At 44.9% G+C, this 23797-nt stretch overlaps 1 protein-coding gene across 6 annotated transcripts in view; it reads right to left on the bottom strand.

The window, feature by feature from the left end:
- Window positions 1-647: 647 nt before the first annotated feature.
- The window catches only part of FAM120B (family with sequence similarity 120B), a 95613-nt gene continuing 72463 nt past the window's right edge, over window positions 648-23797 (bottom strand). For 2 of the 6 annotated variants that reach the window (XM_049654622.1, XM_049654621.1), the window contains exons 9-11: window positions 22342-22434; window positions 17472-17520; window positions 648-1902 (exon numbers count right to left, since the gene is read on the bottom strand). In XM_049654622.1, coding sequence (XP_049510579.1) covers window positions 1890-1902; window positions 17472-17520; window positions 22342-22434 — 155 coding nt within the window. In that variant the 3' untranslated portion in view covers window positions 648-1889. The other 4 variants (XM_049654623.1, XM_049654624.1, XM_049654629.1 and 1 more) reach the window with 3 other exon arrangements.

The following is a 23797-nucleotide window of genomic DNA, read 5'->3' as shown; positions in this document are numbered from 1 at the left end:
AACTTACAGACTGTGAGATCGTGACCTGAGCTGAAGTCGGACGCTCCATCCACTGAGCCACCCAGGAGCCCCAGGGATTTTTTTTTCCTTTTTGTGACAGTCAGAAGATGCTGCCGCTACCAACTTATTTTTCATCCTAAGTTGTGGCAACGCCTGAAACAGCTCGAAATTTTAAACACAAAGTTCAAAGGATGGGAAAAAAGTGAACATGTCCAATCCTCTGGGTGCTGAACTCATTAAATCCAACTGGTCAGTACTTTAGAAATAAAAACCCACTTTACCTGAGATACCAAAGTGGTCACTGGCCATCGTTATTTCTTTCCCTTTATCTTCAACTGCACGACACACAAGTCATTCTTGTGGCAAAAATTCACGGATATGGCAGACGTCCCTCTTGAAACCTAGTCCCGTGTGCAGGCGAGCGCACCAGACGCCACTGTGGGCTCAGCCACACCAGGCACCCCTGCCAGTTCAACGAAGGGGCGCACTCACAGGGTTCCCGTCACGGGCACCCTCAGTCCCCTGCCTCTGCCTTCCGCTGGCGTCCATGCCTCCCGTGGACACTAGCACGGCAGCTCCAGAGGTGAGGGCTCTGGCCGGCCCCCCCGGGGAGCGGCTGGGGGACTGTGGTAACAATGCGGCTTGACTCAGAATCTAGTTTCAGTTTATTTATATGACGTGTTGGAATGAAAGCTGCATTAAGAAAGAGCTCTGAGCATTAAGGACCCTAATGCACGTTTGCACATATTTAAACAACATGAGAATAACAATTAATACATTGACTCAGGAATCACCACTTTCTTTTTCCTCTCACGGGTGTACAGACTTACATTTGAGAAGGGGGTGGTACAGAGCCCATAGGAGACCTGGCCAGACTTCGGCCGGTGCCCAAGGCCTTTCCAGCTGTAGAACTTCGACAACAGGGCCCAATGAGAACCGGGACAAAGAAGTGGGTCTTCACTTGCTGTAACAGCAGACTAACCACTGGTAACTGGTAGAGCGAAATGCGTATTACAGATCGGCGTCACAACACAAAGGAGAGCGGGTGAGGCCAACCAACCACACCATCCCTACTGCCGCTGAACCAAGCATGTGAGACGGGGCCCCACGTCCCAGTCCCGCGGGAGCCGCTGGGCTCCCTGTGCTGCCTGTTCTCAGATGTGTCCTTCACACGAGGGTGGTCCGGCCATATTCCCTGGAACACAATGGTAGCCACAAAACAGTCTTTCCCACTCACCAACTGAGCACTCTTGAAGTGACCACAGAGACCTCAGCTGTGCCGTGAGGACCACAGTGAACTTTCACAAGGGCCTGCACATCCCAGGCCCGGGCCAACCACTCAGGAAGAAACTTGCTGGAAGTCGCACGTGTAACTCAAGCACAAGGGACTCAAGGGCGGCTGCCCGAAGCTACGCGGTCCTTTCCGGGTTGGCTTCCCTGTCTCGGGAGACGCTGTGGCCCATGCTGTGCAGATTCACGCAGAGCAGGGCCTCGATGACACAGGCGTTCATCGTTTCTCCGTTCTCCCCACGAAGGTCGTACATTTACAAGCTGTCAGACTACAGGGAATCTCCGCACTTGGGGTGGAGCCACAGCAAAGCTTCTGGGAGGCAGCAGGCAGTTCTTCACACGCCCTCAGCTCCGCCTGGCTGCCTGGTGCCACGTAAACGGCACAGTAGAGTGGAGTTAAAAACACATACCACGTTCAGGTCACCTCACTCGACATGTCTGTACTGTGTGCCTGTAATGGGTGAAATACAGCAATCTCGTTCTAGGTCTTGGCTGTAGGTAAGCAAGATGTACTGTACTGGCTTTATGCTCAATGTCTACGTTTACAATGATTCCTTCTTCACCCGCGAGCGGGTCTGTCCTCTTCCAGCTGGTGGGCGTCAGTTGGACCACCTGCAACACAAGTGACTGCATGAGCCTCCCTGATGAGTGCGTCCTGCAAGCTGGCCGCAGGGAGGAGGTGCCCAGGGCCCACAGCTGGCAGGCCTGGCCGGAGCCAGCGGGTGTGAGTGTCTGCGCGTGTGCACGGCATATCCACTGGGGTGTGTGTCCGCACGTGTGTGGGGCATATGCACCAGGGTATGCGTGTCTGCACATGTGTGTGGTGTATCCACCGGAGTGTGCATGTCTGCGTGTGTGCACAACATATGCACCGGGGTGTGTGTGTCTGCGCGTGTGCACGGCATATCCACTGGGGTGTGTCTGCGTGTGTGTGGGGAGTATGCACCGGGGTGTGCGCGGCACATGCACTGGGGTTGCGTGTCTGCACGTATGCACGGGATACCCACTGGGGTGCGCATGTCCACACGTGTGTGTGGCATATCCACCGGGGTGTGCGTGTCTGTGCGTGTGTGTGGTGTATCCCTGGGTCTGGGAGAGGAGACAATGTTTCACGTAAGCATGTCCTGCCCGATTCCAGAATGAGTTGAGGGCACACCCTTACTGGAGAATGGTGGCCATCACTGTTGACTTCCTAATTGTTAATACCAAAGGTCACCGTTTCAACCAGATACTTAGTCCTGATGTCACCTATTAAGTGCTTACTGAGTGCTGACCCATGTGGCCCTCAGTGCTGGCACCCTCCGTATTCTGGAGATCATTCCTACCTCTACAACACTGGAAACTGCCCACCACTCTTCTGAAATGCCGTCCCCCCCAGGTCCCAGGGCACCGTGTTACTTGGTCTTTCCAGACCCCTAGAGAGGCACTTGCATAGGCCTCCCTCACTTTCCCACAGGTCTGCAGGTGCTGGTGCCCAGGACTTGGGAGACAAATGTAACGCCTAGGTCTCTATGATGTGCTGAGTGATGCTGGCCCTGCCAGATCCCTCTCCGGTCACCCCCCGGATGCCTCCTCTGACAGGAGCTCACTGCTATGGATGCAACAGAGGACATGCTCACTGTGGGTTTGCACATTGCAAGATGCATGTGAGCATATGCACCCTCCCACTGAATCCTGGGGGCGGGGGTGACATCGCCCTCAACAGGAAGCGAGGAGTGGAGAGGCCAGGTGTGCCGTCCAAGGCCATACACACAGCAGGCCACAGAGCAGAAGCTGAACCGGTCTTCTCTGCTCCAAAGTCAACCACAGCCAGCAGGGGCACCTCAATCACAATGGACCCAAAAGTTAAAACTTGTCTACACTCACTCTCCTTCCCTTGTATTTCCTACCCAAGTTAATAGCACTGAAATCTGAACTCAATGCAAGTCAGGGACCTGAGGATCATTCTAGGGCCCTTCTCTACTGTTTCCCCTCACCCCAGTTACAAATGGTCCCCCAGGACTTCCTCAGATTTTTGTAATTACGTCATTCCCTTGGTGTCTCCAGGAAGAGCAGGAAGGCTCTTCCTATGACCCGAGGTAAGAGTCAAGGATTTCAGCATCAGGACCTCCCCAAGGATCCCATGGCTGAAAGCCTCACCTGGGGTACTGGCTTCCCATCACTTTTTCAATGCCTGACTCTGCAACACAATCTGCCCTGAAGAATTACCAGCCATGTGAGAACAAAAATCTAAAGTAGGAGCGCCTGGGTGGCTCAGTTGGTTGGGCGTCCAGCTTCGGCTCAGGTCACGATATCCTGGTCCATTGGTTCCAGCCCCATATCGGGCCCTGTGCTGACAGCTCAGAGCCTGGAGCCTGGAGCCTGCTTCAGATTCTCTGTCTCCCTTTCTCTTGCCCCTCCCCAGCTTGCACTCTGTCTCTGTCTCTCTCAAAAATAAATAAACATTAAAAAAATTTTTTTTAATCTAAAATAAAAACAAAGACCAAAAGAAACATATAGAAAGAGAAACAGAAGAAGATTCTATGAAGGAAGAAGGAAAAAACAAAATAAAACAAAACTATTGGTGTAATTTACTCAGATGCAAAAGAAATGTTGCAGCCACGAAACAGAAGAGTATGCTATGAAAAAGAGACATTCCGAGCTCTCAGAATTTACAAACAGCACAATTAAAGATCAGAAAGAATGGGAGACAAATGTAATGTAATCTCCCACAAAGCAGAGCAAAAGACAAAGATACGAGGAGAGAAAATACAGGACAATTACAGGGCTGGAATATAGTGTCTAACCTCTGAGACAAGTAACAGAGAGCAGAGAGAATGGAAGGAAGTACATCACGAGAGAAATCATTGGAAGAAGGTTCCAGATCTGAAAGACGCTGACCAGCTTCTCACTGCCATCTGCGAGGCGGCTGGCCGGGTGTGTTGGACACAGGAAGGCCTCTGGCTTGGGCTGCCTTCCGTGGCATTCCCCATCGCACTCCACGCGGGGGCTCTCCTGGAGTCCAGGTGTCCAGAGGCTGGGCCGTGGGGACAGGAGCCAAGCCTGAGGCTGCTCCTAGGACTTGCCCCACCGACTTCTCGGGGGTGCAGCCTGTCCGCAGAGCTGCCAAGTAAGGAGCCATTTCTCTGCCGATGGACACTGGGGTTGTTCCCATCTGTTGACTGATGTGGATAATGATGTTATGAACATCATGGCTGCACCATTTCACATTCCCTCCGGCAGTGCATGGGGGTCAGGTTTCTCCACATGCTTGTCAATACTTAGTATTTTCTGTTTAGTAGTAGTAGTATCATCCTAGTAGGTGTGAAGCGGTACCTTGCAGTTTTGACTTGTATTTCCTATGACAAATGATGCAGAGCATCCTTTGATAAGCTTCCTGGCCATTTACACATCTTCTTCACAGAAAAGTCTATTCACACCTGGGTGGCTCAGTTGGTTAAGCATGTAACTTCAGCTCAGGTCACGGTGTCACGGTTTGGGGGTTCAAGCCCCACAGTGGCTTGCTGCTGTCAGTACACAGCCTGCTTGGGATCCTCTGTCCCTTGCTCTCTGCCGTTCCCCTGCTCACGTGCGCTCTCTCTCAAAAAATAAATTTTCTTTTTAAAAAAGAAAAATCTATTCAAGCCCTGTTACCTTTTTGTTGTCAAGTTATGGAGGTTTTATACATATACATATTTTGGATATTAATCCCTTATCAGAAACATAGCATTTTCTCTTTCAGTACATTGTCTTTCCACTTCTTTAATATTTGTTTTTGAGAGAGAGAGAGAGAGAGAGAGAAAGAGAGACAGAAAGAGGGAGACACAGAATCTGAAGCAGGTTCCAGGCTCCAAGCTGCCAGCACAGAGCCCAACGCAAGGCCTGAACCCATGAACTATGAGGTCATGACCTGAGCCGAAGTTGGTCGCTCAACCAACTGAGCCACCCGGGTGCCCCTTCACTTTTTTTTTTTTTTTAACTTTTATTCATTTTTTGATAGAGACCGAGTGTGAGTGGGGGAGGGGCAGAAAGAGGGGGAGACACAGAATCTGAAGCAGGCTCCAGGCTCTGAGCCTGTCAGCAGAGCCCGACATGGGGCTCGAACTCACGGACTGTGAGATCATAACCTGAGCAGAAGTTGGATGCCCGACTGAACCACCCAGGCGCCCCTCACTTTTTTAATATTATTTTTTATTGTACCGAATTTTTAAATTCTGATAAAATCTAATTTATCTATTTTTTCTTTTGTTGCCTATGCTTTTGGTGTCATACCCGTGAAGTCTTTGCCAAAGCCAATTCCATGAAAATTTTCTCAATGCTTTATTTAAAGAGTTTTAGGGGCACCTGGGTGGCTTAGTTGGTTAAACATCCTGACTCTTGATTTCGGCTCAGGTCATGATCTCACGGTTTATAGGATCAGCCCCATATTGGGCTCTGCTCCTGACAGTACGGAGACTGCTTGGGGGGTTTTCTCTCTCCCTCTCTCTGCCCCTCCCTGGTGCTCTCTCTCTCCAAATTAATAAACATTTAAAAAAATAGAGAGTTTTATATTACAGCCCTTGAGTCTAGGTCTTCGACCCAGTTTGAGTTAATTTTGGTATATGGTGTGAGGTGAGGGGTCTAATTTCACTCTTTTGCATGAGATATCCAATTTTCCCACACTATTAAATACTTTGAATGAATGAATAAATAGACTGCTTTCTTAATTTCCTTTCCTGATTACTCACTGCTGGTGTGTAGAAACACAATGGATTTTTGTCTGTTGACTTATTAAATTCTGCAGCTTTGGTGAATTTATTAGCTTTGGTAGCTTTCCTGTGGAATGTTTGGATTTTCTATACATAAGTTCATGACATGTATGGCTAGAGACAGCTTTACATCTTCCTTTTCATTTTGGATGCCTTTTATTTTTTTATTATCGAACTGCTCTAGCTAGAATGCCAGTACAAGGCTGAACAGTAGTGGTGAAAGTGGCCGCCTTGTTCCTGACCTTAAGGGGGAAGCTTCTCACCTTCCACCATTGAATATGATATTAACTATGGGTTTTTCATAAATACCTTTTATCATGTTGAGGTATTTTACCTCTATTCCTAGTCTTCTGAGAGTTTTTAATATTTATCAACTTTATTTTAATTAAAAAATTTTTAAATGTTTATTTTTGAGAAAGAGAGAGTGTGCACATGGGGGAGGGGTAGAGAGACAGGGAGAGGGGCAGAGAATCCGAAGCAGGACCTGTGCTGTCAGTGCAAAGCCTGATGTGGGGCTTGAACTCATGAACCATGAGATCATGAGCTGAACTGAAGTCAGATGCTCAACCAACTGAGCCATCCAGGCACCTATGAGAGTTTTTATTATGAAAGGATGTTGGATTTTGTCAAATGTCTTTTTTAATGCATCGAATGTGACTGCCTTCTTCATTCTAACAATGTGGTATATTACACCTATTTTATATTGAATAACCCTTTCATTCCCAGAATAAATCCCACTTGGTCACTGTGAATAATCTTTTTAATATTCTATCAGATTCAACTTATTAATATTTTGTTGAAGATTTTTGCATTTATATTCACAAACTATATTGGTTTATAATTTTCTTTTCTTGTAAAGTTCTTATCTGGCTTAGGTATCAGGGAAATTTTGGTCTCATTGAGTAAATATTTGGTCTTTAAAAAAAATTTTTTTGGACAGTTTGAGAAGGATTGGTGTCAATTCTTTTTTAAATGCTTGGCAGAACTCACAGAGAAGCAATCCGGTCCAGGACTTTTCTTTGTTGGAGATTTCTAATTACTAATTCAATCGTGTTACTTATTAAAGTCTATTGAGATTTTCTATTTTTTCTTCAGTCCGTTTAGGTGATTTATTAAGTTTTAAGGAATTTGCCCATGTCTTCTAGACTGGCATATAATTTTTCATACCATGCTCTTAAAATCATTTTTATCTTTGTCACGTCAGTTGCAGTGTCCTCACTTCCATTTCTGATTTTATTTCTATCTTCTGTTTTCATCTAAAGATTTCTCAATTTCCCTACCTTTTTAAAGAACCAATTCTAGATTTCACTGATTTTTCTCTATTGTTTTTCTATTCTGCATTTTGTATATCTCCACTCTAATCTTTATTATTTCTTTCCTTTTGGCAGCTTTGGGTTTAGTTTGCTTTTTCTTTTTATAGTTCCTCAAGATGAAATACAGTCTACTGATTTGAGATCCTTTTTTCCTTTTAAAATGTAGGTGTTCAGGGGCGCCTGGGTGGCTCGTCGGTTAAGTGTCCAACTTCGGCTCAGGTCATGATCTCACAGTCTGTGGGTTCGAGCCCCACATCGGGCTCTGTGCTGACAGCTCAGAGCCTGGAGCCTGCTTCCGATTCTGTGTCTCCCTCTCTCTCTGGCCCTCCCCTGCTCATGTTCTGTCTCTCTCTGTCGCAAAAATAAATAAAAACATTAAAAAAAAAATTTTTTTTAAATGTAGGTGTTCATAGCTACATATTTCTCTCCAAGCACTGCTCTTGGTGAACCCCATGAGTTTAGTATTTTGTGTTTTCATTTTCATTTATGTCTAAGTATTTTCTGCTTTTCCTTGTGGTTTCTTCTATGACCCATTGGTTGTTTAGTAGTATGCTGTTTAATTTTCAATTTTATGAATTTTCCAGTTTTCCTTCTGTTGTTGATTTCTAACTTCCTCTCACTGTGTATCAAAGAGACTTGCTTTGTGGCTAATACAAGGCCTTACCTGAAGAGTGTTCCAGATGTCAGTTAGGTCCAGTTGGTTTATCATGTCGTCTAATTCCTTTATTTCCTCCCTTACTTCCTGTCTGCTGTTCTATTATTAAAAGTGGAGTATTAAAGTCTCTATTATTATTGAATTACTTCTTTCAATTCTGTCAATTTTTGTTTCATACATTTCGAGTGTCTGTAATTTGGTAAGCAAACATTTGTAATTGTTTTATCTTCCTGGTGTGTTAAAACTTTTTTTGAACTATAGTTGACACACAACAACACATTAGTTTCAGGTGTACAACATAGTAATTTGACAAGTTTATATATCACACTACAAATGTTGCTTCCATCTGTCACCATATACACTATTACAATACCATTGACTATATTCCCATTACTGTGCCTTTCATCCCGTGACTTATTCATGCCATAACTGGCAGTCTGTAACGTCCACTCCCCTTCAACCACTTTGCTCATCCCCCCTATCCCTTGCCCTTCTGGCAACCACCAGTTTGTTCTTTGCTTATGGGTCTGTTTCTGGTTTTTTTTGTTGTTCATTTATTTTTTAGATTTCACTTATGAGTGAAATCTTACGGTATTTGTCTTTTTCTGTCTGACTTAATTTCAGTTACCATAATACCCTATAGGTCCATCCATGTTGTTGCAAATGGAAAGAACTCATTTTTTATGGCTGAGTAATATTCCATTGTGTATATGTACTATATCTTCTTTATCCAATCATCTATAGAGGGACGCTTGGCTTGCTTCCATAATTTAGCTATTGTAAATACTGCAATGAACAAGGGGATGCATATATCTTTTTCAAACAGTGTTTTGTTTTCTTTGGGTAAATAGCCAGTAATAGAATTACTGGATCATATGATATTTCTAATTTTTTTGAGGAACCTCTATAGTATTTTCCACAGTGGTTGCACCAATTTACATTCCCATCAATGGTGCACAAGGGTTCCTTTGAATCCATCTTTGTCAACACATTATTTCCTTTCATTTTACCCATTCTAACAGAGGTAAGGTGATACCTCATTATGGTTCTGACTGCATTTTCCAGATGATTAGTGATGTTGAGCATCTTTTCATGTGTCTGCTGGCCATCTGCATGTCTTTGGGAAAATGTCTGTTCAAGTCCTCTGCCCATTTCTAAATTTTATTATTTGTTTTTTTGGTGTTGAGTTATAGAAGTTCTTTATATATTTTGGATATTAACACTTTATCAGATATATCATTTGCAAATATCTTCTACTCGGTAGGTTGTCTTTTTGTCTTGTTGATGGCTTCCTTCACTGTATAAAAAACTTTTTATTTTGGTGTAGTCCCAATTGTTTATTTTTCCTTTTATTTCCCTTGCCTGAGGAGACCTATCTAGAAAAATGTTTCTACAGCTGGTGTCAAGGAGATTACTGTCTTGGTTTTCTTCTACAAGTTTTATGGTTTCAGGTCTCACACTGGTGTCTTTAATCTATTTTCAGTTTATTTTTGTGTGTGGTGTAAGACAGCAGTCCAGTTTCATTCTCTTGCAAGTGGCTGTCCAGTTTTCCCAACACCATTTATGGAAGAGACTTATTCCCATTGTACATTTTTGCCTCTTTTGTCATAGCTTAACTGACCATGTAAGTGTGTGTTTGGGCTATTCTGATCCACTGATCCATGTCTGTCACATACACATATTTGACACATATGTGTCAGTGCCATACTGTTCTGATTATAGCTTTGTAGTATATCTGGAAATCTAGGATTGTGAAACCCAACACTGTTCTTTCTCAGGATTGCTTTGGCTATCCAGGGTCTTTTGTGGTTCCATATAAATTTTAGTACTATTCATGCTAAATACGTAAAAAATGCTATTGGTATTTTGATAGGGATTGCACTGAATCTGTGGATTGCTTTGGATAGTATGGACATTTTAACAATATTAATTCTTCCAATCCCTGAGCATGATGCATTGTTCCATTTGTTTGTATCTTCTTCCAATTTCTTTCATCAATGTTTTATAGTTTTCAGAGTATAGGTCTTTCTATTTATTTATTTATTTATTTATTTATTTATTTATATTTTTTTCAACGTTTTTAATAATTTATTTTTGGGACAGAGAGAGACAGAGCATGAACGGGAGAGGGTCAGAGAGAGAGGGAGACACAGAATCGGAAACAGGCTCCAGGCTCCGAGCCATCAGCCCAGAGCCTGACGCGGGGCTTGAACTCACGGACCGCGAGATCGTGACCTGGCTGAAGTCGGACGCTTAACCGACTGCGCCACCCAGGCGCCCCCAGAGTATAGGTCTTTCATCCCCTTCATTAAAACCATTTATTCCTAGATATTTTATTCTTTTTGGTGCAATTGTAAATGGAATTTTTTAAAATTTCTCTTTCTTCTATTTCATTATTAGTGTATAGAAATGCAACAGAATTTTGTGTATTAATTTTGTATCCTGCAACTTACTGCGTTTGTTAGTTCTAATAGTTTTTTGGTGGAGTCTTTGGGGTTCTGTGTGTATAATACGTGATTTGCAAATAATGGCAGTTTTACTTCTTCCTTATCAAAGTGGATACCTTTTATTTCTTTTTGTTGTCTGATTGCTGTGGCTAGGACTTTCAGTACTTTGTTGAATAAAAGCTGCAAGTGTGTACATCCTTGTCTTGTTCTTGATCTTAGCAGAAAAGCTCTTTCACCACTGAGTATGATGTTAGCAATGGGTTTGTCACATATGACCTTTATTATGTTGATGTTCCCTCTAAACCCACTTTGTTGAGTTTTTATCATGAACAGATGCTGAATTTTGTCAAATGCTTTTTCTGCATCTAGTGAGAAGATCATGTAATTTTTGTTTTTTATTTTATTAATGTTGTGCATTGTGTTTACTGATTTGCAGATATTGAACCATCCTTCCATCCCCAGAATAAATCTCACTAGATTGGAGTGAATGCTCCTTTAATATATTGTTGAATTCAGTTTGCTACTATCTTGTCGAGAATTTTTGCATCTATGTTCATCAGGGATAGAACATATGGAAAGAATATCATCTATGTTCATCCAGTTCATACTGGACTATGATTTTCTCTTATTATAATATTTTTGGTTTCTATATAAGGGCAATGCTGGACTCACAGAATGTATTTGGAAGCTTTTCTCTCTCTTCTATTTTGAATAGTTTGAGAAGAGTATGTATTAACTCCTCTTTAAATGACTGATAGAGGGATACCTAGGTGGCTTGGTCAGTTAAGTGTCTGACTCTTGATTTCGGCTTAAGTCATAATCTCACAGTTTGTGAGTTCAAGTCCTGTGTTGGGCTCTGAACTGACAGTGTGGAGCCTGCTTGGGATTCTCTCTCTCCTCCTCTCTCTATGCTCCTCTCCCTCACACACATACTCTCTCTCTCCCAAAATAAGTAAATATACTTTAAAAAAGTGACTGGTAGAATTCATCTGGTCCTGGACTATTGCTTAATGGAAGTTATTTGATTACCAGTTCAATCTCATTACTAGTAATTGGTCTGTTCAGATTTTCTATTTCTTCCTGATTCAGTGTGGAAGACTCTATGTTTCTGGGAATTTATCCATTTCTTCTAGGTTGTCCAATTTGTTGGGATGTGATTTTTCGTAGGATTCTCTTATAATTCTTTGTATTTCCATGGTGTTGGTTATTTTTTTTAATTTAATCTTTATTTATTTGAGAGAGAAAGACAGAGCCTGAGTGGAGAGCAGCAGACAGAGAAGGAGACAGAATCTGAAACAGGCTCCAGGCTCTGAGCTGTCAGCACAGAGCCTGATGTGGGGCTCAAACTCACAAACCATGAGATCATGACCTAAGCTGAAGTCAGATGCTTAACCCATTGAGTCACCCAGGCATCCCCCATGGTGTCAGTTATTTATTTGTTTCTTTATTTTGAGAGAGAGAGAGAGAGAGAGAGAGGGCGCGAGTGTGACCAGGGCAGGAACAGAGTGCAAGATAGAGAATCCCAAGAAAGCTCTGTGCTGTCAGCATGGAGCCCAACGCAGGGCTCGAACTCACAAACTGTGAGATCATGACTTGAGCTGAAATCGAGTTGGACACTTAATCGGCTGAGCCACCAGGTGCCCCTCCATTTTTAATTTTTGAGCAACTGCCATACTGTGTTCCGCAGTGGCTGCATCAATTTTTGACATTCCATCAATGGTGCACAAGTGTTTCTTTTTCTCCACATCCTCACCAACACTTGTCTCTTGTCTTTTTGATGATGGCCATTCTAACAGGTATGAGGTAATAGCTCACTGTGGTTTTGATTTTCATTTCCCTGATGATTAGAAATGTTGAGCATCTTTTCATGTACCTGTTGGCCACCTGTATGTTTTCTTTGGAGAAATGTCTATTCATTTCCTTTGCCCCTTTTTCAATTGGGTTATCTGGGGGTTTTTTTTTGGGGGGGGGTTGTTTTTTGTTTTGTTTTTACTATTGAATTATAATAGTTCTTTATATATTTAGATGTTAACCTCTTATCAGATATATGGTTCACAAATATTTTCTCCCATTCTATAGGTCACCTCTTCACTTTGATCACAATGTTTCCTTTGCTGTGCAGGAGCTTTTTAGTTTGATGCAGTACCACTTGTTTATTTTTGCTTTTGTTGTCTGTGCTTTGGTGTCATATCCAAAATATTTACAAGACCAATGTCAAGGAGGTTATTCCCTATATTTTCTTCCGGGAGTTTTCCAATTTTAGATCTTATGTTTAAGTCTTTAACCCATTTTTATGTAAGTTAAGGCTCTAATTTCATTCTTACACATGTGGATATTCAGTTTTCCTAATATAAGTTATTAAAGACACTGTCCTTTTTCCATTGTGTGTTCTCAGAGCCACTTTGAAGATTAGTTGACCATACATATGAGGCTCTCTATTCTGTTCCATTGAGCTCTGAGCCTATTTTTATGTAAATACCACACTATTTTTATTAGTTTGGCTTTGTAATATAGTTTGACATCAAGAAATGTGACACCTCTAGCTTGGTTATTCTTTCTCAAGATTGCTTTAGGTATTTGGGGTATTTTGTGGTTCCATACAAATTTTAGGATTATTTGTTTTATTTTTGGGAAACTGCCATTGAAATTTTAATAGGGATTACACTGAACCTGTGGATTGTTTTGGGTAGTGTAGACATTTTAACAATATTAATTCTTCTGATCCATGAACCCAAGATATCTTTGCATTTATTTGTGTCTTCAATTTTTTTCATCAGTGTTTTGTACTTCATATTATACAGCTCTTTCACCTCCTTGGTTAAATTTATTTCTAAGTATTTCATTCTTTTTGATGTCACCGTAATTAGATTTTCTTAATTTCCCTTTTGAATAATCTATTGTTAGCATATAGAAATGTTGTATTGATCTTGTGTCCTGCAACTTTACTGGATTCATTCAAAGTTCTAACAGTTTTTGGATGAAGTCTTTAGGGTGTTCTACATATGCGATCATCAAACAGATCTTACTTCCTTTATTTCTTTTTCTTGCCTAATTGCTCTGGTTAGAATTTTTAGTGCTATGCTGCAGAGAAGTGGTGAGAGTGGACATCCTGTTCTTATTCCTGATCTTAGAGAAAGATGTCACATTGAATATGATGCTAGCTATGGGTTGGTTGGCCTTTACTAAGCTGAGGTACATTCCTTCTATACCTACTTTGTTGAGAGCTTTTACCATGAAAGGATGATACATTTTGCAAACATATGAAGAAAATATTAACACAACTGAAGGGAAAAATAGACAGCAATATAATAACAGGAGGGGACTCTAATATCCCACTTTCAACAGTGAGTATGTCACCTAAACAGCAAATCAATAAAGAAACACTGGACTTGAACGACACTTTAGACCAGATGACCCTGACAGACATCTACAAAACAGAAGAATACACACTATTCTCAAGCACACACAGAATATTCCTCAGGACAGATCATAGATTAGGCCATGAAACAAGTCTTAAAAACTTAACAAGATCGAAATTATATTAAGTATATTTTCTGATCACAATGGTGTGAAACTAGAAACCAGTAAGAGGAGGAAACTGGAAAATTCACAGATCTGTGGAAATTAAACAACACATTCTTGAACAACCAACAGGTAGGTCAAGAAGAAATCAAAAGGTATCTTGAGACAAACAAAAACAGAAATCCAACATACAAAAACTAATGGGAAACAAAACTAATAGGATGCAACAAAAGCAGTTCTGAGAGGGATATTTATAGTAATAAATGCCTACTACATTAGAAAAAGAAACACCTCAATTCAACAACCTAACTTTAGACCTCAAGAAACTAGAAAAAAAAATACTAAGCCCAAAGACAGAAGAACAAAGATTAAAAGAAAAATAATAAATGGGACAAGAAAGACAATGAAAAAGATAAATAAAACTAAATTGTTTTTTTGAAAAGATAAACAAAAGTGACAAACCTTTAGCTAGACTGACAAGAGAAAAAGATCACTCAAGGAGAAATGACAACCGATACTACAGATGTGACTACTATGAACAATTATATGCCAACAGCTAGACAACCTGGAAGAAACAAATGAATTCCTAGAAACATACAACCTATGAAGACTGAATCATGATCAGACAGATAATCTGAACAGACGAATCAATGAGAAAGGAGACTAAATCAGTAATTAAAAAGCTCCCAACAAAGGAAAGTCCAGGGCCAGGCTTTCCTGGTGAATTCTACCAAACACTGAAAGAAGAATTAACACCAATTTTTCTCAAACTCTTCCAAAAAACTGAAAGAGAAGGAAAACTTCCAAACTCATTTTACAAAGCCATGATACCCTGATATCAAAACCAGACAAGGACACTATAAGAAAACTATAGGCCAATAGCCCTGATAAACAAGGATGCAGAAATCCTCAACAAAATACCAGCAAACCAAATTCAACAGCATATTTAAAGGATCATATACCTTGATCAGTGATATTTATCCCTTGGACGCAAGAAATGTTCAACATATGCAGAACAATCAACATGATACACCACATTGAGAAATGAAGAATAAAAAAATTATATGATCATCTCAATTGATATAGAAATAGCATTTGACAAAATTCAACATCCTTTCCTTCACCAAGATCCCAACATATTGGATGGTGAAATGCCCAAATAATGAAAGAAATGTGAAATATATTTATTGTATTATTAAAAAAACTTTTTTAACGTTTATTCATTTTTGAGAGACAGAGCACAAGTGGGGGAGGAACAGAGAGAGAGGGAGACACAGAATCGGAAGCAGGCCCTAGGCTCTGAGCCATCAGCACAGAGCCCGATGTGGGGCTTGATCTCACTGACCGTGAGATCATGATCTGAGCTGAAGTCGGACGCCCAACCGAGCCGGCCAGGCATCCCTGAAACTATATTTACTTATGAGTGATATATTGTTTTATTTTCACTTTTAAATTGATATATGGACATTTCGTCAAAAGACTAGGCTGCAGAGGTAATTAACCTACGGAACAGTAACAAGATCACAGAAACTTACTGTACTGGCTTTTCAAACCCAAGAAAGATTATACAAACTCAATGGCTTACTTAAGCTTGCTAACTGACCTCAAATATTTTATTGTCAAGTTAGAATTCAGATATTATAAAAGGGGGAAATGATTTCCATGGAAGTCTACTCTTTTAGTCTAAGGGATGAGAATTTATCTCAAAGTTATAAAAATAGCAGCAAAGAAGTGAAACTTCTAGAAGCAGCAGTGGTCTCCAATGAGCAGAAATGAAAGAATATTAATACTTAGATAGGAAACACCAGAAGTAGAATGAAAAAAATTTATTTGTAAAGATGGGAAATTAGGTTGTACGTCCTACAAGCCTTGCATGAAAAGTAATTAGATATGGAAATGTCCTTCATAAGGAATCGCAGGAAGTGGTGAGGACGCTTCAAACATAAAAATATCTGGAGACTGTATCCCTGTTTTGGTAAACGCTAGCTGGGATTTTCAGGCAAGACAAAGCCAGGAGCTCTGCATACTTGAGCTGTTGGGGGAATTCATCCAGCGCAATATACAGACCAGACTGTGACTATGCTCAGGGCTTCTTTGGTTTTTCCAGACAGCAGCGCTGGACGTGTCCTCTGGGCAACACGCACACACATTTCTGAGAGTTTCTGGGAACCTCCAGAGCCACTGCGTGTGGTGCAGGACGGCCTTTGTCTCCTAACCTCTAATCTAGATTTCTTTCCATCGTCAATACCCCAGGGGTTGAGCTCAGTACAATTTTAGCCTTACAATTTCAATTCTTGAATTACCTGAAAATTCTCCCATGAAACTTGGATGTGTCTAGGATGGTTTTTTTTTTTTTAATTTTTTTTAACGTTTATTTATTTTTGAGACAGAGAGAGACAGAGCATGAACAGGGGAGGGGCAGAGAGAGAGGGAGACAAAGAATCTGAAACAGGCTCCAGGCTCTGAGCGGTCAGCACAGAGCCCGATGCGGGGCTCGAACTCACGGACCGTGAGATCACGACCTGAGCCGAAGTTGGACGCTTAACCGACCGAGCCACCCAGGCGCCCCTCTAGGATGGTTTTTTAAAAACAAAACCCCTTCAATGTTCAGACCAGAGCAACAAGTGAACCATTCATTAATGGCGTCATAAAGTAGGCTGCTGATACTCAACCACTGCCTCCTCCCACACCCCCCGAGGCCTCCTGTCTGATGGACCCAGGCCTGCCCCACACAACTGCTGTCAGAACTCTGAGCTGGGGCCCGGCAAAAGTCAAATGGAAAGGACGACACTACCGGAACAGACCCGCGGGCCACACACTGTTATGCTTCCCAGGCAGGGCTGGGCCCTCCATGCAGAGCAGGGTCTCCCGCCAGGAAGGTGAGAAGGAGGTTGTGACTTCTTTCTCTGTATTTATAATTAGAAAGCAATTCTTGGAATATTCTACAACCACAGGGCATCATGTCTCCAATCGTTACAATCTGCTGTTAAGTTAAAAAAAGCAAGACACAGTAAGATTCCAACTCATTAAAGAAAAGAAAAAACAACCATTCCCCACAGACACAGATGAAGAACTTATGGTTGTTAACAGCTGTTTGGGGCCACGGACTCAGGCACAACCTCTGAAAATAAGTCAACAGAGAGCTTTTTTGTATGATACAAGGGAGAAGTCACTGAAAAGGATGTTTTTCCTTTTCATGAAAAGCTAGGTCTAGACCTCACAGACTGTTTCTCCCCAAGGACACAACTGTTATGCTGTTCTGAGCGCCTCACTTTCAAGAAGGGCATATCCCCAGGACTCTAAGTCCAGACTCGGGGTCTCTTTCTGTCCACACTCTTTCTAGAAGCAAACTCATCTATCTGAAAACCGTGTTCACTTAGCCCCACGTCAGAACTTAACGTCTAAATTATTTTACAGTTTAGCAACTGATATGAAAGATTTAGGTTACAAAGGCAGATGCTTGACTTCCATCTTTCATAAGATGGATTTATCTGAGGCTGTTAAGAGGTGCACTTACCCGGAAGAGGAGTATCTTCTCCAATGGTCAGGCTCATACTGTCTATTTCCTGCACCAAACAGACATGCAAACCAAAACTAGGTTAATTACATTTCTCTAAATTCAAACCGCGAAAACCGCACATTTCTAAGTATGCATAAAAACATGCTGAGTTGTACTTGGAGGACATAACTTATTACTCTCTTCTCTGATGTTGCCACTGTGATTAAAAGTTTGTTGCACACACTTTCCATTAGAGTAGGAAGCAATTAATTAAGAGGCGGTTCTGCCATTAGACGGAGCAGTGTCCAACCACCTGCGCTGAATCTAGACGGTCTCTGCTGCCAATGATATTGGGAAAGGAACTTCGTAAGCAGATGGCTCACGGAGGACACTTTGCCAAGGACGGAAAAAGCAACGTGTGGCCCTACAGCTGAGTGCGGAGGTTCCCTTCCCAGTGCAGCCGGCCACTTTTTGTCCCCCGCTATACAGGGAGTGGCAGGCGAGAACCAGAAGACAGCCAGCCTGCCATCAAAAAAGGTGGTTGTTTTCACATTCAGAAAATGACACTTTTCCTACAAAGCTTTCCATGCTTCTGCTTGACTGACGACGCCCATGCCTCTCCCACTGAGGGCGGCCTTTGTCCCTCCCACGAGTGTGAGGCTGGCAGGGGCTCTGGCAGAGGGCTGGGTGGCAGGAGAAGGTCACAGCAAGGCCAGAATGAGGTTTCCAGGCCCCACCTTGTTATCACAGATGACCAGAGGTGGTTTTACAACAGTCCAGGCCTCCTACAGAATTACCACCTTACCACCGATAAGTGAGAAGCTCAAGAAATCACAGGCAAATGTGCTTTGCTACTGACTGTGGAATTTAACACATTTCTCACCAACAGAAAGGAAGATGTTCAAATGTTCTCACTTTAGCGGCTTTGATGTTCCCCACTGCACTTCACAGGTCTGGAAGCAAATGCTTCACAGGGAGGCCGGTGCCGCTGAAGGGCCCTGCAGCTCTGTGTCTGAGTCTCCCTGCCCAGCAGAGTGGGCAGGCTCCCCGCTCCTCCATCGGGCCAGGCAGGCACCGGCCTCGGAAACTTCCCAACTGTCTCAGTAACTCAATATGTTCATTCCGAGGCGTTTTTAGTTTTTCACTAAAACAAAGAATTTTTCCCATTAACTCTGTCCAGGCAGTACTGACAACTTTCTACTTAGACTACTTAGATACCTCTAAAAAATGCTAAAATAGGAGTTCAAGGGTAGATAAAACCCAGCAAAATGTGTGGGGGCCAAGTAAAGACGATGTAATTCTTTTACAGCAACTAAAGCTGAACAAGGGGATGACGTGACCTCAAACAATGCTCCGGTCCGAACAAATAAAAGGCGTGACATACGCGTGTGAACGTGTATTTTATGTAGACACATCTGAAATTAGAAAACCTACTGGTACCACCAACAAAATTCTTGTGAACATTTTTCCACGTGAGGCAAAATGCAAATGAAACGGTGTCCGTGCTTAACCACTGTCCTGCAGGAGCCTTTCAATTCCTCACGCCCCCACGCCCAAATTCTTTTTGCTTTTAATTTGAGTGCAGCTGACACACGATGTCTCGCTCGGCAAATCTGCACGTGCTGCTGCGTCCACGGCCAGGGACTGTGCTCTGGAGGCCCGCATCCCCGTCCCCAAATCCTGACATCTGACCCTAACGCAAGCCACCTCGTTTGCCTTTGACCGAGGTCTCCCGGGCACGTTTTTCAGCCCCAATCCCTCAGGCACCGCCACTCCCGGACTCTTATGTTACCACCGCGGTCGCGTCCCCTGAGGAGGGACTGGGTTCAAACCAGGGCGCTTCTGAAGCAGCTGCAGGCTTGGGCCGTTGAGGCCATCAGGGCTTCCTTGATTCTCCGTGGTCTAGCACCCAGCCTGACAAACATCCCCGAGAGTTCCCAATGTTCCCGGAAATCCAGGCTGGTCCCGTGGGTGGGGGAATCACACCCGAAGCGAGAAGCCCTTTCTGCGTGGCCTTCACGGCAGGCAGACCTAGAGGCCCTGCGACCTGCTAGGGCCAAGTCCACGGGCGAGTGCTGAGTCCAGGATCTGAGGCTGCGCTTGCCCGTGAGAACCCGCTGCAGCAGGCCTCCTCGGGGAACGAAGAGATGAATTACTGAGAAATCCTGCAGAGCTTTCTCTTTTTCCGAAAAGCTCGAATTCAAGGGCACCAGGCTTGGGGCAAGGTGAGGCACGTCCTCGATGGCACGTCCGAGAGTGGCGCCACCATCGTCACTCGAGTGTCGCTACTCCCCGGCAGAACCGCAGGGCTCAGGGCCAGGAGGACGCCAAGGCTGCCAGGCCGTGACTGAGGGCATGTAGCACGTGAGCGGGCGGCCTGGAAGCGGAAATGCGTCCGTGGTGGTCGTCTGTCCCAGCCCAGGTGACTGTGCTCACCTCCCCGCAGAACTCGTCACCTCCTCCCCTCTACCGTGCCCGGGCTTCCCTTGCAGCCCTCCTCTCCCTGACTTCGTACTATCTCATCTTTCCTGACTTGCGACACCAGCAGGAAGAAAAGGAGACAAGCCTAAGCCAAAGGGGATTAAGAGGAAGGTTTCCATTTCCCATACCAGGCCATACGTGGGGAGCAGTGATGTCGGGGAGAGGGGCTGCCGGGGAGCCTCTGTCATCTGCTCAGAGGAACGCGGGGAGGACCACGTACACCCCGTCACGCCGGGCTGCCTAGAAGGCGTGCAGCACGCCTGCCCTCATTCTGCTTGCCTGAGCTCGGTGGGTGCGCTCTGATCCTCACCTGGAGGGGCCAGGGCCTTGCGAGCTTGACAGCACCGTAGCTTTAAGGGTGACAGGGACCCAGGGTCCTGCTACTTAAACATACGTGGGATGGGATACGCAGACGGACAGGGCTGGACCCGCTCTCCGCTCCAAGCCCATCACACACGTATTTCAAACACAGTATGGGGGCCTACAGGTCACGCGCTGCTAGGATTACAGAAGAGGTTCGTCACCAGCTTTGTACTGATGGTCCACAGGCTCTGAGATCTGTGGGTGGTGGTCTGGTGACTAAGGGAACATCTCTCCAGAATGGACACATGGAGCCTCTCATCTGAAGTGAACTTGCAGGGCTCTGACCAGTGTCGTGAGGCTCTGAAAGGTCAGCTCCTCTGCTGCCTGCCTCCTGCTCCCCTTCCAGCCACACAGGGTCCCGAGGGCCCCGCCTTCTGCGCACACCCCTCCCGTAGGCGTCTGGTGGCTGCTCCCTCTCACGGGGTCTCTGCTTAAACACCACCTCTCAGAGGGGTTTTCTCGGACCCCAGTGAAGACGGGGGAGATGCACACTCCACGTGCATTTGTCCGGCTCTGCCTGGCTGCTGGAAGACGTGTCGTTCTTAACGAGTTAGGAGCCCCAAGAAGAGGCAGACAGCCCGACGGGGCAAAGCCACACACTGTGGAGCCTCCAGGCTGGGGGGGCCACCTGCTGCATGTATGCACCCTTAGGGCAGCTCAGCTCGACAGGCTGAGTAAGCGCTGACGTCGTGCACACACAACGGGTCCAACCAGAGGGCACCTGGAGTGCCACCTTCGCAGACGCGAGCCCACAGCTCCGGGTGTCAGAGTCTGACTTTAGGTAAGTTTACAAACCCTCCTTCGTCTTCTGGGTTCTCTCTTTGTGGTTCAGCTCAATAAACTGCACTACCTTCTAAATTAAAAGCGATCTCAAATATACTTGAAACAACGGAAAGAAGGAATTTGCCTTAATCCCAGTCATGCTGCACCGGCACCAACCCTCAGGTGGTTTAGGTGGAGGCACCGTGTGCCTACGCTGGACGAGGCGGGGGCAGGGCGGGACACTGCTACACGCATTTGGCCGACCGTCCAGAAGCTGCAGGCGACGGTGGGCAGCAGGACTGGCCAGGTGGACTCTGCAGGCTCCCCGGCTAAAAGGGCCACGTGAAACAGCTACGAATCTGACAGAGCTGCCCTCTGTCCCCAGGGGTGGGCATTTCAAACCCAGTCGCCATGAACTCCGGTCAGCGCTGAACTGTACAGCAGACCCTTGATGTTTCTGCCAGAACGAGAGGCTCGCATTCCCCTCAGCAACATCCCAAGTGAGCAGACACCGTGGACGCCCACATAGACAAACCGAGAAAGGCGGCTTTGCTTAATGACACGGACTGGCTGTGCTCTAGGGGGACAATGTGAGTAATCTGTGAAATCTCTACACATTTTTGAGTTTGCAAAAAACTAAATTAAATTAAAGGCATGTTTGTATTTGCAAGGATAAAATTGTAAACCTTAGCTAATATAAGAGTCTGTACAGTGAGGTTTTCAAAACTGTAAGGAATTTTGAGTTTAAATACTGATGAGGTTTTCTTTGTATTTAAAACGTAAACTACTACATATTAAATTCAGTTTTACGCACAAAATCAGACATCTGTATTACACACCCAAGAAGTAAAGGATTCATTTTATTTCCTAGATCACCCAAAAGGCTCTTCTGTATACAAGCCAGATCACAGAAAATATCAAAATGCTGCTACTGGTAAAATGCTACTTTCTGTGCTATTTTTCCATCAGAAGGATCCCTGTGCATGAAACCTTTATAAGAACCTTTCTTTGACTAACTTATAAAAAAATTGGGTCTCAAACAGATGAACGAATTCACAGAGAAGAAACAAAGTGGCAAGGAGCAGAGACCGACTAGTGCCGAGCTTGGAAATTACTGGTCTCTACTTCACTCAGCAATGAAATCAGACATCATCAGTATAATGACCTGTTTACCTGGAAACACCAACCGACGCCCAAACAGACGTCGGGTGGCCAGCCTTCAGCAGAAGCACGATGCTGAAACAGCACCATCGCGAGCAGCCCACGGCCGCCGGCCTCTTACCTGGACCCTGATCCCTCCAGTGCTGTCCTTGGCCTGCCCGGCTGTACCCGGAGCTCGTCCTGTGGGAGCCGGATCCCTGCCTCCCCCACCTGCCTGTAGGGACACGTGATCAGCACGTTAGGAGGCCACCACATGCCTAACCCCAAATGACACATTTTGTCTACGAGGGCAGCAGGGTGGCACCAGGTCTGTAGTTCCCAAACTTCTGGTACCCTTAAATCACAGGGAGAGCCCGTGAGAAATGCAGACTGAGGGGCCACAGCTGGGCCGAGGGGGGTGGGAGTTGGACGTCCACATTTAAACACGTTCCCCGGGAGACCCCGTGCAGGGGACAGACGAGCAGACCGGCGGGTGCCGAGGCAGAGCAGGGACGCTTTGTCAGGGCTCCAACCAAGCAGGGCCCCTGCCTCCCAGGCCTGGGGGCTGAGCTCTGCAGGCTGCCAGCACAGCTTCTGGACCCCCAGCACTTGGGTTCTGGGTAAGCAGGGGGCCTGGGACCCCGAGAACCAGACCAAGGTGTGCGTGCCCCTCCCAGTCCTCCACACACTCAACTGCCCTGGAGTTTCCTCTCATAAATTCCTAAGCTCTGACACCTTCTTCGTGAGAAAGTCTGACTCAGAGTCTCCTGCCAACTTCAAGCGGCCTGCATTCTGCCATCTGCAGCCTCCGGCCACCGCTCGAGAACCCACGCACTGTGCGTGCAGGACAGGACGCAGACCGGTTCGGGCACAGGCGACAGAGGCAGAATGCCACACGTGTATCTTGCAAGGAACAAGCTCTTGCTTTGGGGTCAAATCCTGCCTATCCACAGTTGGCAGGAGGAGGCCAAACGGAGACAAAAGGACAGGACAAGGCAGGAGTCTGTCGCTCTTGGGACTCGGGGGAGGAAGTGCCCTCCTCACTTGCTGGAGGCCCCGCTCCGACCCCCCAGGCTCACCTGTGGGCCGCGGGTCCCACACACAGCGCCCAACAGGGGCTTACGGACCTCACAACATAAAGCCTCTCAGAGTGAGACCAGCAAGGCAGACACCAAGCAGAGGCCCTGAAGACAGTCTGCTGGGTCGGAACAGGGGTGAGTTCTCAGATTCCACCAAAGAAAGCAATGGGGCTGCTAGAGGTACAGCACAGACCCTCACCAACGGAGGACGTGAAGTAATAAAAACTCATCGAGCAGTTAATCTAGAAGACATCAACTTCAGTGATAAAGAATCATCCAGTCAGTGAGATACACTGTTTAATCTATGAAGTTAGTTAAAAAAAACCAACACCTGGCCAATGCTGACAAGGGGCCACGAAACAAACTCTTCATCACTGCTGGTGAAGGTATAAAGTGATAAAAGGCTTTTAGAAGACAAGCTGGCAAGATTTATCTAAAATTCGATTGCATTTCGTTCCATAATTTGTACGCTCTGCTGCTTTGTTTGAAGAAAATCACGTACATAAAACGGAAGCCACT

Source organism: Panthera uncia, assembly GCF_023721935.1.
Source record: "Panthera uncia isolate 11264 chromosome B2 unlocalized genomic scaffold, Puncia_PCG_1.0 HiC_scaffold_24, whole genome shotgun sequence".
NCBI lineage: Eukaryota > Metazoa > Chordata > Mammalia > Carnivora > Felidae > Panthera > Panthera uncia.
Note: the sequence above shows the minus strand (reverse complement) of the source record. Positions and strands in the feature narration are given on the sequence as shown.